Source organism: Stegastes partitus, unplaced genomic scaffold (assembly GCF_000690725.1).
Source record: "Stegastes partitus isolate 25-593 unplaced genomic scaffold, Stegastes_partitus-1.0.2 Scaffold1045, whole genome shotgun sequence".
Lineage (NCBI taxonomy): Eukaryota > Metazoa > Chordata > Actinopteri > Pomacentridae > Stegastes > Stegastes partitus.
Genome location: NW_007578776.1, coordinates 1 through 15421, shown reverse-complemented (window position 1 = coordinate 15421; position 15421 = coordinate 1). Strand labels below are relative to the sequence as shown.

The following is a 15421-nucleotide window of genomic DNA, read 5'->3' as shown; positions in this document are numbered from 1 at the left end:
ACGAGACAAAATTGTGCAAATTATTTTCATGTAAATGTGAATAATCTGTGATTTCATGCATAAACAGACTCAAGCTCAGTGTTCTTGGTCGCCACATGCCTGCAAATCACACCAACAGATCAGGAAGTAGGAAAAACATTAAAGCACACATCCTGCTTTCTGTAGTGTTCGGCTGGATCTTCCACTTTGTTCTGTCGGGCCACGTCGAGCCTGAACACTCCGTGTTGTGCAAGAAGACGTTCATAACACGACAGCTGATAGCATCACTGCTGTGACGTAACGACGGTCTGCAGCAGTAAACGAAGCCAGCGAGTCAGCACGCCGTCACGCCGATCTGAGCCGGTTGTTCAAAATGTCAGCGGTGAACTAAAGTCACACATTAAAACATCCGCCTGTGGAAAGGTCAAACGTTTCACAACTGGTTCCTTGAAAGTGCTGCATGTCTGCTAACCTGATTTGGACATTATGAACCCATTTGATTTCTCATGTGACAAACTCAGATCTGGAGAGAAAACAGGAACCTTCTTTCTTCCCGTTTTCCCAGTTTCACCATTTCCTTCTCTGGTTTAGTCACCAGACGCAGTGAGATCTGGAGTCACCGGGTCTGAAGATCCAGCGTGAAACTGCCCTTCATTTGGATTTATTTGGAAACTCAGACATGCTACACGATGTACTATTAAGTTTCACAGTCCTGCGTCCTGTTTGAAAGCTTCAGCAGGACAAGTTTATTTGTATAATACGTTTCAACACCAAGACAATTCAGAGTGCTTTAAATAAAACATAAAAACTCACCAAGACACTTTGTCAGAGGAACGTGAAGCAAAATTAACACAATTGAAAAAGTCGATTAAATGCAGAAAAGTCTTGATTTAAAAGCTGGGCTGCAGCAGATGTGCAGTGTTGTGTTTCATTTTGACAGAAAATAAACTAACCCCGGTTGACCTGAGTATTCTGGCCCAAAACCATTTTGTGCTTGAAAAACCAACAGCAGGAATCAAAAACCAGTTCTTTAGCTGACAGGAAGCCAGTGTGAAGAGCTCAGAGCGGAGGCGATTTGATCCACGAGCTGCAGAGTTCTGGATCAGCTGCGGGTGTCGGACGGATTTTTTTTACAGAAACCTGTGAAGATGCTGTTAAAATGACTGAATCTAAATCCATGAACAAGTTTTTTTTAGAGCTTGTTCAAGAGCTGCTGCGACTTAAATCCTTTAATTCTTTACATATGCTTCAGGCTCGCTGGTAATTATTTTCGTGTCGCTGTTGAACTTCATGTCTGACTCAAGACTTCCAGCCTGGTTTGAGGTTTTTAACATCACAGACCGAAGCTGGATTTTAATTCTTGGCTCCAGAAACAACTTTTTCAGTTTTGTCTTTGTTTAACTGAAGAAAATTCAGACACATCTAATCGTTGATTTGCTCAACGCAGCTACTGAGCACTTGTAATCGGATTACAGTCCTCTGATGTAGAGTTGGGTGTCGTCTGCATAGTGGTGGCGTCATAGTTTGTTGTTTTAAACAACCTGAGCTGGTTGTAGCTTGTAGATAGTAACAGGAACCTTCAGGATTTCTGATCAACATGTCACATATGTCGTCAGTGTATTTCAGTGTCTGTCTTAGAGGATACATTAGATATTATTGATTTTGTCTGAATTGATTTTCAGTCATTTTTGGTAGAACTGTCTCAAAATAAACAAACTGTAATGAAAACAAAATGTTTTATACAAATAAACTTGCAGTAGCAGATCTATAGAGCTGTCTGTTTAATTGCTAATGACATAAATACACATATTCTTACATATTATAGATGTTTTTCGTAGTTTTTGCACATTTCAGCTTTCTTAGTTTAACATCAAAAGTTTAAAAAGTGTAATTCTTAAAAAAAAAAAAAAAATTCTAAACTGTTTTGAACCATTGCAGCATCTCAGCTTAATTTTTAATTCTTGTGTTTGCAGCATTAACTTTACATTTTTATTGTAGAACTAATCATGAATGTAATTTTTTTTCTGTATTTACAGACTATTTCGTTATTTATTCACTATTTTGCAGCCAAATGATGACAAAAACAAGCAGACTTTAGATGCAAACACAGCAAAAAGCTCATTTAAATGCACCAGCAGACTTTTTCACGACACATGCTCGTTAAATCTCTGCAGGATGATATTCGTTGCTGCTCTATTTTCTCCACATTTAGGGTAAAGACGGAACTCAAGGACCAAACGGAGCCGCTGGTGTCAAAGGAGAGAAGGTGAAGCTGTTCTTCTACTGAGAAGTTTCTTCACTTTTTCTAAACTTGGCCAGAAAACGGAGCGTAGCGGTGCAGTAATGTGGATAATCTCCATCGGTTCTGTTTGTGTTGGCATGTGGTGTGTTCAGGGGTCCAGAGGAGCTCCGGGACCGGAGGGAGTCGCTGGTCTCGATGGTGAGGAGGTAGATCGATTAGACTGCGTTGGTTTTTTAATTTTCCATTTAACAGACAGCAAAGGTGATAAAACATCTGACAGAGAAAACACAACACGATCAGATCTGCTGATGTTAACACTGAGGTTTGACTGTTATCAGGTGTAACTCAGTGTTTATGTGTTCAGGGTCCCGTTGGATCGAAGGGATCTGAAGGACCCGTCGGCCCAAAAGGCAAACCTGTGAGTGAAAAATATGGATTAAAAATTAATTTTGCTGAATTATTTCTGATCATTATAACATCTTTGAAAAAATACACTCTTAAAACTCTACAAATGATTAGTTTGACTCATGTTTCAGGGCGATAAAGGGAAACCTGGACCTGCTGGACAGAAAGGAGCAAAAGGAGCTGAAGGTGAACGAGGGAACCGAGGACCTCAAGGACCAACCGGAGCACCAGGAAAACATGTAGGACTGATTTCTACAGTTTCATCTGTGACATATAAAAACAACAACAACAAATAATAATACTAATAATAATATGTATCTTTGAACTGCACAAACATAGAAATAAAATCGCAAATGAAGGCTGTAATTTTACACTTCTAATGTAAAAAATTTAAAAAATACAAAAAAAATAAACATGAAAAATATTAAACAAAGATTTATCAATTAAGTTAATCAGTTAATCGTCACTAATTGTGTCTAATTTTAGAAATATATCTGAAGGAACAAGGAAACATTTGCAAATTAAGATAAATTTGTAAATTTTTTGTCTTTCTGTGTCCAAAAATCTCAATTTTTTTGAAAAAAAAAGAAATGTAAACATTTTTTTCTCAGTTATACAGATTTTTAAAGTTATTTTACATTAGACATATAAATTCTATTTTTGTATATATATAAATATATATAATTTAGAATTACATCTACTTAATATGTATTTCTTTCATTCAATTATTGTATAAATATCTTTTATGAAACATTAACAAATATATATTTATATTTCATGTAAAATGACGGCTAGAAAATTAGAATTAATTCAGTAATCGGGGCTCCAGCAGCTGGAATTATTCTCATCGTTCTTCTGACACGGCGTCCAGACATCCAGAAGCGTTGCAGCCGATGACGTCAAACACGTCGTATCCACACAGACTGGATATTGAGCTGAATATTTTAACCACTGTGTTCCCTCGGCGCTGTCGTCCTGTTTGTAGGGATACGGAGGTTCACCAGGAGAACGAGGAAAACACGGCGTCCCAGGACTGAAGGTGTGACCCAGAAACACAAACAGTGATGTGGACTGAACCCGAGAGTCCGTAAAGGTTCTGATGATGATGATGATGATGATGATGATGATGATGCATCCACAGGGGGAGCTCGGTACCAGAGGTCCATCAGGCTCGTCTGGACGGTTCGGACCAGGAGGCAACACCGGGGCTGCAGGAGGCGACGGACAGAAGGGGCTCCGAGGACTAACGGTCAGAACCACAGCAAGATGATCTGATTATTAAATAGAGAAGATGCAGTCTGTGGTCAGCTGATGTCCTGGAGTCATGTGTTCAGTGTGTCACATCGTTTAATGAGATCTGGACAAATCAGTACGATAAAAATGTATTTTCTTGTCGTTTCAGGGCCCGCCCGGCAGCTTAGGTCCTCCTGGACCAACTGGACCGTCACCATCAGTACGTCTGGTTTGACTTCACATTAATATATTTACAACTATTCAGCTACTCATGAGAAAAAATACACTTAAGGTTTTTCCTGGAAGCATATTTGTCACAATAACACCTACTCTGTAAGAAAAGTTCAATATGTTTGAGCTCAACTAAAATCACCGTTGGCAGCATTTTTTTAAAAAATGTTTTAAAGTTCTAACAACTTAAAATTATGTTCAGCTCTCAAACAACACTGAGGAATATGAGCTTTTCCTCCGTAATCAGTTAATTACTTAATGACTGGTGGCATAAACACATGTTGTTTAAGTTGATTACTCCTAATCCGGTTGTTCTTCTGGTGTTTCTACCTTTTAAAAGGATTATGGACTTATTACAGACAAATTATAAACACAAGTTTATAAGTTAGGTAAAAAAATTTATGATAATTAGCTTGAAATCCTGAAATCAAGGTGAAGGAACGTTTAGTTATCAAGTGAATTTCTTTAAGTTACATCGACTTAAATTCAGTTTTAAATCAACTGATGCAGAAATTTGAGTTGAAATTACTCAAAATATCAAATTGGTTCAATTATGACGTCAAATCAGCCCAAAAAGTAATGTTTTTATCTATTTAACTATTTTTTTATTTATGTTAATGAATTCAGAGTTTAGGTCCCTGAGAGTGTATAGGGACATATTCCCACTATTTAAATAAATGCATTATTATTATATATATTATATGTAACATTGTTCTGATGGGTTGAGTCGACATAATAATGTTGGTAATGGCATCAACTTCATATTGTGTGGGATTGAAACTTACATTTAGTTAATTTAAAACTAAATTCAAGTCAATTTAGCTTTTGACAGTTCATTAAAATACATTTGATTGCAGAAAAAAAGTGAATTCCTCCGACTCAGTGTAGTTTATTAGTTAAACATTATTTCATTGGATGTCGTCGTAACTCAAAAAGACTGATATTCATATTTTGGCTGTTGAAAACTGTAAAACTCACAGAAAACACTCGACTTAACGCCTGATTAGCAAAACGTTTTGTTTTGTTGCTTCATTAGAGCTTCATGTTCCTAAAAATACACAACTCCATGTGTTGTTTCAGGGTTTGATAGGAAGGAGAGGCTCTGAGGGCAAATCTGGAATCCCTGGACCAAAGGTGTAATGTACCATCCATCTATTCATTCATCCATCCATCCATCCATTCATTCATTCATTCATTCATTCATTCATTCTGATAGTCTCTCTGTGTTCACTGAGGTTTACTTCTTCCTGCTCGTGTCTCTGCCGTGTTTCTGTCATTCAGGGCGGCGGCGGTGAGAAGGGAACGTCGGGCCGTCGAGGCGTTAAAGGCGACGCGGTGAGATTTTATCTTCTGCTTCATCGTGTGCTTGTTTTTAACGAAGCGTCTGAGAATGTGGTTCAACCTGTTTTAAAGGGCATCAGAGGTCAGAGAGGTGCCAAAGGAGAGTCCGGGACACCAGGAACAAGAGTAAGACGCCATGTTTTAACCTTCAGCCTGTAAATCTGATCCGTACGTGGTATTAAAGGGTCAGACGTTTAAACTCTTAGTTTAATGTCAGAACGCTTTCGCTGTGTTTTCAGGGCACAGAGGGGAGGAAAGGTTCTGTCGGTTCTCCGGGTTCTAAAGGTCGACCTGGACCCGCCGGCCCTCCTGGTCCTCCAGGAGCTAAAGGGGTTCAGGGTCCAGAGGTGAGAAGAAGGAATCGTTTCTGCACAAATTTAAATCTAAAACGAACATTTAATTGTTGAACAACTGCAGCTGCTTCACACTAAAGTTCACTTTCTGTTATTTTCAGAGCATTTTTAAAACTATGTCCTACTTATTTATTAGAACTTTTAATTTTTGTATTTTTAAAGTTTGTTACACTAAAAAAAGTTGCAGTCTTTCCCTTTTTTTCTGTAAAAAAGAAACTGAACCACCCAGAAATATTATTAAAATTTCTAAAATAGACGAAATGAACACGTCTAATGCAGCAGATCATGAAAACATTAGATTTTAATTATTATTATTATTATTATTTGTTGACATAAACTTGACCACCATGTTTGTAAGAACTATTTTCTAAGCTTTATAATATGAATAAAGTATAATTAATTATATAATTTTTTATGTAATTAAAAAGACATTTTTTTTCACATTTTCTTCTGCATTTTTTTAACTACATGAAAATATCATTAAAATTTAAAACAAGACAGACACGCCTGATATGATGTATCATGAAAAACTATTATTATACATTTATTTTGTTTGTTTATTGTTTGTCAAATAAAAAGACATTTTACTGATATTATCAGGCAACCAAACTCACAAACATGTTTGTAAAGTTTAGAATAATCTTTATTTTAATGTAATTTTAAAGAATTTTCCTTTTCCTTTTTTCTTTAATTCTTGAACTACACAAAAAATATCAATTAAAAAATACATATTTACACGTCTAATGCAGAATATCATGAAAACCCATCATTAATATAAATACAATACTAATTTAGATTTATTTTTAAAACATTAAAATGTTTTACATAAAAAAGGCACAACTTCTGAAATATTTCCTGTATGTGTTACTGATTAATTAAACTATTATTAAATGACTTATTTAATTTCTAACATGTATTGAAGTCTCTTTTTAATGATGTGTGTTGCTGGTTTTGTTTTTAATGTGTTAGTCTTTATTTTGGGGGATATATTTGTTTTTTCCTCGCCTGGTGCTGCATGCGGTCACTTGACTGTTAATTCTTTAGTTTTTTTTTAAGTTTATGAGCATTTGGAAATTTCCTTCACTGTCTTCTTTATTAAGGCAAAACAAGCCCAGCGTGGAAGGAAAGGATCCAAAGGAGTTGCCGGGAAAAGTGTGAGTTTTATTTTAAACTGTCATTAAAAAAAATAATTAAAAAAAAATAAAATAAAATAATAATAATAATAATAATAAAAGTGATTAAATTAAACTGTTGCTCTAATACAGAAGCCACAAAGCAAATATTACAGAGAAAATCTGTGGTCTTAGAACTAAAGTTTGTTTTTCCAGATCAGAACTCATGATGAGCTTTTAAAAAAGGAATTTAAAAGTGACGGTTTATTTAACTTATCTGCATAAAATACTGCATCTGTCACACATATAAATAACCGTCTTTAACACTTTTGGTGTTGCAAAACCACAGACAGATGATTTAATAGCCTGTAAAACGTAATGAAATGTTTCCTCTGATTGAACAGTCTGACCTGCACTGTAAAAAATCAGTCAAATCAACTCATTTTTTTCTAGTTTTCTTTATATAAATGTATAAATTTCTAGTTTATTAAGTCTAAAATGTCAAAGCTTTTAATTTTCAGACCACTTGAGGCATGTTGATGTTGAATGATGACTTCCCAGGATGCATTGCTGCAGATTTAAAATTCACAAAACACACCTGTTTTTTCTTTTTTTGTAAAACTGTGACAAAAACAAGTTCCGCTCCTACACTCTACACACTTTTAATGTAGCTCACAGATTGTCTTGGTGCTGACTCTGGTCAAAAATTCTCAATCTTAAATGAAGAATTAAGAGTTTAGCTTAAATATTAAAGGAAAACAAGCCTGTCTGCAACCTTGACTTTGATATTTTAAGATTTTAAATTTGTTTTATCGAGTTAAATCAATCAACGTCAGCTAATGTCACACCTTTAGAGCTCATAGGTGACTTTGAACTGATAATAATCACATTTTTAAGGCAGCAGAGGAACCTCCTAGCTGAATGAACTTAAAATAAATTGTGAGCTCATTCGTCTTTGTAGGGAGCTGAAGGCCCGATGGGGAGGCCCGGACCCACTGGGCCGCCTGGAAAACCCGCAAGTATCCCTATTAACGGACGAAACACAGATATTACTCTGAAATATCAGGCAAAGCTTTAATCCACATTCTGAGTCGATGACTGTTTTCTGGTCGTGTGATCTTGTTCTCAGGGTCTGAGCGGTCTGGACGGGCTGCTGGGGGTCGAAGGTAACGAAGGAGACCAGGTAGGAGAAGCTCACTGTCCTGAAGTTTCATATGTTTCTTTAGCTTTGTTTCATCAATTAAACTCCTTCTCTGCTCGTCTCAAAGGGCGACGTTGGTTTCAGAGGAGCTCCGGGAGCACCAGGCCGGCCGGGGAAGACGGTAAGTTAAAAAACAAGCAGCCCTGCACCATAATCACAGGACAATGCTCCCCCATAGAAGCATCTGTTTCAGTTCTCCAGCCGCAGTACGTGGTTCTGAATACATCATGTTCTGTAGGGAAACCTCGGGTCTCCTGGAATCAGAGGAAACACCGGAGCAGGAGGCTTTAAGGTACCAAGTATCAGGTTATTCAGTTAAATACTGAGTGAACTGTGTCATCAAACCCGATGATTTTGCACCTTTCAGGGTAAAACTGGACCAAAAGGAAAACACGGACCTCCGGGACCAGCTGGACCAAAAGTACAGTCGTTTATTTACCAGCAGAATATGATCATTAGTCGTGTGTTTGACTGATTATGTGACTGTTTGCATCATCGCTGGTGTTGATTCAGGGTGTTCCAGGGCTGAGAGGAGAGAAGGGCGGATCTGGAAGAGCTGGAACGAAGGTAAAGTCTCACGTACACTGTAAAAAAATACATAAACCAGCTGCAAAAATGTAAAAAATCTGCCAGAAAAAATATGTTAAAAAATAGAGGAATGCTGTAATGTTAGAAAACTGTGAAAATGGTGAAAGAAACAGCAAATATCTGTAAAATAATCACGTTTTTATCTCATTTAAATGTTTTAAAACTGCGTTATTTGGCTTATTTTTTACAGTCAACACGTAAATTACTTTTTTTTCCTCAGTGATTTTACTCGACGTTATCTTTATTTTACCAGTTTATAGGATTATTTGCAATTCCTTAACGTAATTTTATTTCAAATGACTGCAAATATCTGTAAAACAATATTTTTTTGCTGATTTAAACGTAATAAAAATAGTGTAAATTTATGATTAAACACTGAAAAAGAACTAATTATCATTTGTAAAAATACTTCTTTTTGATGTGGAAGTTATTTACAGTTTTGGCCTCTTTTTTTTTTTTATAGTAAACATGTAATGAAAACTTTTTTTTCTGCTATTTTGCCAGTTATTATCCATCCAAAACAGTTGAAATCTGTAAAATAACAGTAAATTGTTCAAAACTTTACAGTTAAAATTGGTAAAAACACTTTTTTTTTTTACAACATACATGGCACTGCATCTCCTCGTTTTACAGATAATTACTTTTTTAAACATATAAAATGTGTTTTGTTTCATAATTATACACGTTTTTCTTATTGTTGGCCAAAGTGTACTTGCTGTGCACAATAGAGAACTTAGACAAATGTCAGTTCCACAGTTATTTATGGGATCTTTACTTTAATTCCTGACGAATGTGCAGAAATCACACAGAAATCATGAATTTAAAGTCTTAAAATTACACTTTAAAAGTTGTGTGTTTGTTTACATTCAGGGTCTCCCGGGTGACGGGGGGGTACTGGGACCGATCGGGCCACCAGGACTAAAAGTTGGTTAAAATGAATAATTAATCGTGAAACAATTTAAACTCAAAGCATCATTTTGTGTTGATTTGTGTCGACTCTGCCTTTTGTTTTAGGGGAATCCTGGTTTGCAGGGACTAAAAGGTCAAACAGGTCCAAAAGGGAAGCAGGTAATTGTTGTTTTGTTGTCGTGTTGGTGTTGTTTTTAAAAACAGCCTATGAGTAATTAATGAGCTGAATGATTTCCACAGGGGGACGCCGGACCTCGAGGTCCACGTGGACAGAAAGGCCTCCTTGGAATTACTGTATGTTTATTTAAAATTCACTAATTATAAAAGTTAATTAAAATAAACAGGACTTTGTGGTTTCATTCATGAGAAAGCTTCATATGCTGGACAGATGTTCAAGATGTGACAGAAAACTTGTTTGCTTGTTTGTAATTGTTCTTTTTTTGTTGCAGGGCCGCCTTGGAAAGAAGGTAAGAGGCCGAATATGTTTGTTTATGTCGTCAGTAAAGCACATTATTTACATCAGGATCAAACAGCGGAGACTAGCTGGTGTTTGCAAATGACATGTAAATCCTGCACTCCTTGCCGCTCCCCTCGAACCTTCCTGTCCAAACCAAAACAACAAAGTCAAGACTGAAACCTGAAAACATCACTGGAGACAGACAGGATGAAGAAAAAATCAGAAAAATGTCACTGAAACGTTAAAATACAAAAAAATCATCGAAATAAAAGGACATTTTAATATCTGTGTTTAATTTTTTAGTGGAACTTTTTGTTCAAATACAAATATTTTAAGTCCAGTGTTTCCTTTTTTTTAGTTCAGGATTTGTTTTTATTGCCACATTTATTTTTATGCCCAGTTCTGCCCCCATAAGAAGACGTGTAGCTCAGCTGCTGCTCCTTAGACGGGTTTTGTTTTCTTTATCTTAATCCTGTGGTTAGCTTTGAGCCTCTGTTGTCAGCCCTACCTTTACAAAAGAGATTTTAATCTTTATAAATCCTCATTCATTCTTAGTCATTCACTGTTTGGGCCTTTACAGGGACTGAAAGGTGCCCGAGGCAGCAGAGGACCAAAGGGAGTCAAGGGGAAGCGTGGAGCTCCGGTAAGACCTGATCGAGATCCATGAGAACTTTGATTACAGCTTCAAAATAACATAAAGATTTATCTCCTGTTGTTGCTCTGACAGGGAAAACCAGGACCTGCACCAAGACTCGGATCAATACCTGCACGAGGACCTGGTCTAAGAGTTGAGCAAAGGCCCGAAACGAGACCCAGTGCAAGAAACAGTCTGAAAGCTGCACAGAGTTCAGAGAAAACTCCCGTCGTCCTGAAGCGAAAAGTTGGTACAAGATTCCTTCAAACATACTTGCTTGTTTATCTTCAGGGAGTGTTTCTGGGTTGTCTGACTGAATGATGGATCCCTCTGTAGCAGCCCAGGACGCTATCGAGGAGACTGTCTGAAGAAGATGAAGCTGAGGAATCCTTCAGTTGGCCCTCAGGAACCAGAGATGATCCCGGCACCACCTGCCACGAGCTGAGACTCGTACGTCCACATCTGAATGATGGTGGGTATCTCATTGGGCTCGTGGCTGCTTCTGATGACACACTTTGTGCCGAATCCGTGTCCAAGTCCGTTGTGTTTCAGGTTACTTTTACATGGACCCCAACCAAGGCTGCCCCTATGACGCTGTGAAGGTCTTCTGTAACTTCACTGCAGGAGGAACAACCTGCATAGACCCGCTACACTCACAGGTAAAACCGTCTTCACCAACATTCATGTGAGCTGTGGGTCGCTTCCCATCACGGTACAGTCCAATTACAGAACATAGAATCAGTTCAGCTTCCTGTCAGGAGATGCGACCCCATGGTTTTACAGTTCTGTATACTTTTGTGAGACCCTATGTAACACCAGATGTCCACTGAGGTTGCCTCCGCTTCCCAGGACAATGTTTTGCAATCTGTTAAAGACACCAGTGTTTACAGTTTTAATTGATTTCTCAGAGGACTTCCAGTAGACGAAGAAGCATACACGAGTCTTTATACTCAGAGATGTTATGTGCCGGCGTTACATTTGTGAGCCGGAGGCAGAAAGCAACACAATGGTGGCGGTTCAGAAAGTAGTTTTATTACCAATAGAAGGATTGGTGATGGTGTGTAGCGGCTGAGCGGGTTGTTTGAAGAGCTGAACATGACGTCTGATAAGGACGAGACGAAGCTGGATGGGTGGCAGAGGGTAACAAGGTGAGACGAGCAGGTTGGTAAGAGGCCGTCAAGCTGAGGCAGAAAGTCAGAAAACTCAAAGGAGGCAAAACTGACTCCTCAGAGGAACCTGCTGTTGACCACAGAAGAATATCCAGATGAGACTATACATAATAAAAGAACGAAGGACCCAGGATCCTTCTGCAGGACCAAACCCTTCCCGGTCCACAAGGTACCGAAGGCCCCTGTTACGATGTGCACATCCGAAAGTCTCAAAGTAATTTGAGTCTGACGGCAAACAGACTTTGTTCCACCTCAGATGGTCCGAGGAGGTAGTTCTTTGAATTAGTATTTTAAAAGGATCTTTGAGGAAGAAAGACAAATTTACTGACCTAGTCCAGTCACAGTCAGCGATTCGTCAGTTGCAGCTGGCAGAACAAAGTAGGCCAACTTTGTTATGATTATGACAGTGGTAGGGGTGCGTTTGGACTTAGGGAACTCCTCTCTCACTTTCCTAGGCGAGTAACAGTGGTGGTTGATGAGCCAGAGAAGATTCAAGAGGCTCCAAGATTAGGTTTGGTGGTGGTTCCACACCTTAGGATGGCCTGTAGGTCTTGAGTAACTTGTTCAGGGTAGTTGTCTGTCTGAGAGTGGAAACGAGAAAACAGGCCAATTCATGCTGTCCAAGTCTGCAAGGATAAACATGACTTTTGTCATCTACCCATGTGAACCCCTCTGCAGAAGTCCATTTGCAGCCTAAAGCTTGCCATTGAAAGGACAGTCTGCACGAGTGTGTCGACTTTCCAGGTGCCAGATGAGCCAAAACAAGTGGTTTTTAAACCAAACGTTTGCTATGAGGAAAGACTGTTAATCACCGTCCACACCTTTAGAATTTATCATTTGGAAGAGTTGTAACTGAAGTAGTATCAGCTCGACTTTGGTGGAGCTTTGATTTGTACATGCATTCCATCAGCGGAGACCAAACAAAGCAGGAAATCCTCATTTCTGTGCCGTGTTTACCCACTGTGATTGGTACACCTCAGAAATAATCACTGATATGGTGCCACAGTGAAACCTTTGACCAGTTGCTAGATCCCAGTGTGTTTTCCATATGAGGGGAAATTAAAACTTTCCATTTAACAAAGCAGCATGTACATATTAGAGTACAAATAGAACTGGAAACAGATGTAGAAAGTATGAATTTGGTCTTTACAGCACCGAGGCAAAGGCAGTGTGACCTTTTAACCTAAATAACTCCAGGAAAAGAAGGGCTTTACTTTTCTGGAAAATGTAATAACAAATATTATATATGTTTATCAAAAATATGAATTATATTCTGTTCTTTAGATTAAAATAATGAGGGAACCAGAAATGGAGGCGTCAAAGTTCTGGTCTACTCAGCAAAATGGTGGAAACAAGGTAAGTCTAATCAGCACGTTAAATGATCTGTTGATTGGCTGAGGAGCATTCATTACTTGACCTTCTCACTGTGTTACTGTGTCTGACAGTTTGAGTACACTGGGGTGGATGTTGTCCAGCTGAGGTTTCTGCGGTTACACAGCCACACATCCTTCCAGCGCATCACTCTCAGCTGTGCAGCAAACCGGTCCAGCGCTGCCACAGCCGGTCGGATTATCCACCTGATGGGAGACTCTGGCGAAGAAATCGATTCACAGCTCATCACAGTGTCCAGAAAAGACTGTGAGGTAAGAAAAAAAAAAGTTTTTCATCAGTTGTCTTTAACTGTAATAAGATTAACATTATAGCTATGTGCTAAAGGCATCTCAAAAACAAGAAAGCATCTAATTTGCAGCTACTGTACACATGTTGCATTTACAATGTCTATAAGAAGGATTCATCCTGCTTGCAAGGTTTCCATTTTTGTTGCTTTTCAACATTCAATCATGGTCAAGAGATCAGAGACACTGTGGCTTCAATAACTGTTGTCTGTTCTTCACCAGTCAAAGCTTAATGGCAAAGGGGCTAAGAGGAAGTTGAAAGAAAGCTCATATGAAATTTGGACTAGAGTTCACTAGAAGACATATGGGCGACTCTGAAGTCAAAATTGAGCTTTTTGGACGTTCGCATAGACGCTATGTTTAGTGGACACCAAACACTTCACATCATTACAAATACACTGTACTCACTGTGAAACAAGGAGGTGGCAGCATCATGATGTGAAGCATGAACGTGGCAGCATCATGATGTGAAGCCAAATATAGAGAAATCCTGGAGAACAATGTGATGCAGTCTGCTAGAGACCATAAAGTTAGGACAAGATTTGTTTTCCAGTGAGACAATGAGCCGAAGCAAACAGCCAGAGCTACACAGGAATAGTTTAAAGACAAGATGAATCTTCTGGAGTGCAAAAATGGCAAAATTAAAGTGACCAAGATTCAAAGCTGAAAAACAAGTACAGAGAAAAACTACCAAGGGAACTTTTCATAGATACTGTGTGCACAGATTAAATCCTTTTCTCACTGAAGATACCAATTTCCAAACGATATGAATGAACGAATGACTTAAGCATAGTCTAAGTATTGATTGTTACCAACTAAATTACCAAATACTATATGGGAACAAACAAGATTTAAGTAATAAACAGGAGCTTTACGATTGATTGCAGTAAAAGACTTTTATTGCCATGTGCTGCCATAAAAGGGTCCAGTTACCGGATATTACACAAACAGGGGCAACTAACTGAACATGTCCTCTTTGTGTTTGCTTTTCCAGGTGGATGTGATTGTGAGGGTTCGGGGAAGCACAGAGTTGCATCGAGGCGACATGGAGCTGCTTCCTGTCAGAGATCTGGCTGTAAAGACGAGCAGCGTTTCCAACCTGGTCTCTGAGGTCTCCGTGGTTCTGGGACCCCTCTGCTTCTTATGACCAAAGAGATGTGCGTCTGTGTTTGTGTGTTTGCTGGTGTTTGATAAAAAGCTGTAAATATCTTTTTCATATATTGTGTAAAGCAGGGATTTATGCTGTCTTTGTATTTTAAGTGTCTGATTTTGTTAGAATGAGTTGACTCTGTGCTGTGTTTTGTTGTGTATTTATTGAACCGTAAAATTGTTGTTTTATCTGTTGTGATGGTTTCATAGCACCAAATCTTCAAGTTTTGTGAACTTCATGTCAAGTCAGCTTTTATTTTTCGCTGATTTTAAAACAGACAAACACGAGTTGTCTGATTTGAGGCCTTAGAGTTGATTTAATGTGGAGAGTTTTTGAGGAAACAAAACTGGAACGCTTGCAGACTTTTCTGTCGGGGTTGAAAACTCTTACGAAGGTTCACTTCTATAAATGAAGAAGCCTCAAATGTTTTATAAAATGGTTTTAACACTTACAACTGAAGGTTCCTAATGTCAAATAAAGATCTCATTAATGTGAGAAAATGTAAAAGGAACGTAAGTCTGTGATGATTTTCATGTCTGAAGCTTGTTGAATTGGTTAACTCAGCTGATTTTACACATTAAAAGTCATAAGATTAAGTTCATTTAACTCATTTTTAAGCAGGGAGGGAAAAATATTTGCAATATAGAAATTAGGCTAAATTTTTTGCCTTTCCATGCGTCATCATTAACTTTGAACAAAGGCCAAAAACCTAACTTCAAAAAAAAAAAAGTCATACTATAG

At 38.1% G+C, this 15421-nt stretch overlaps 1 protein-coding gene across 1 annotated transcript; it reads left to right on the top strand.

The window, feature by feature from the left end:
- Window positions 1-2132: 2132 nt before the first annotated feature.
- Window positions 2133-15191, top strand: LOC103367403 (collagen alpha-3(V) chain-like). The gene is made up of 23 exons (XM_008295422.1): window positions 2133-2245; window positions 2374-2427; window positions 2586-2639; window positions 2758-2865; window positions 5504-5557; window positions 5671-5778; window positions 7858-7915; window positions 8026-8079; window positions 8165-8218; window positions 8336-8389; window positions 8465-8518; window positions 8611-8664; window positions 9556-9609; window positions 9700-9753; window positions 9835-9888; window positions 10044-10061; window positions 10632-10694; window positions 10779-10931; window positions 11022-11157; window positions 11238-11344; window positions 13139-13210; window positions 13300-13497; window positions 14525-15191. The coding sequence occupies exons 1-23, from the start codon at window positions 2133-2135 to the stop codon at window positions 14675-14677; spliced, it is 1881 nt and encodes a 626-aa protein (XP_008293644.1). The 3' UTR covers window positions 14678-15191.
- The last annotated feature ends 230 nt before the right edge of the window (window positions 15192-15421 follow it).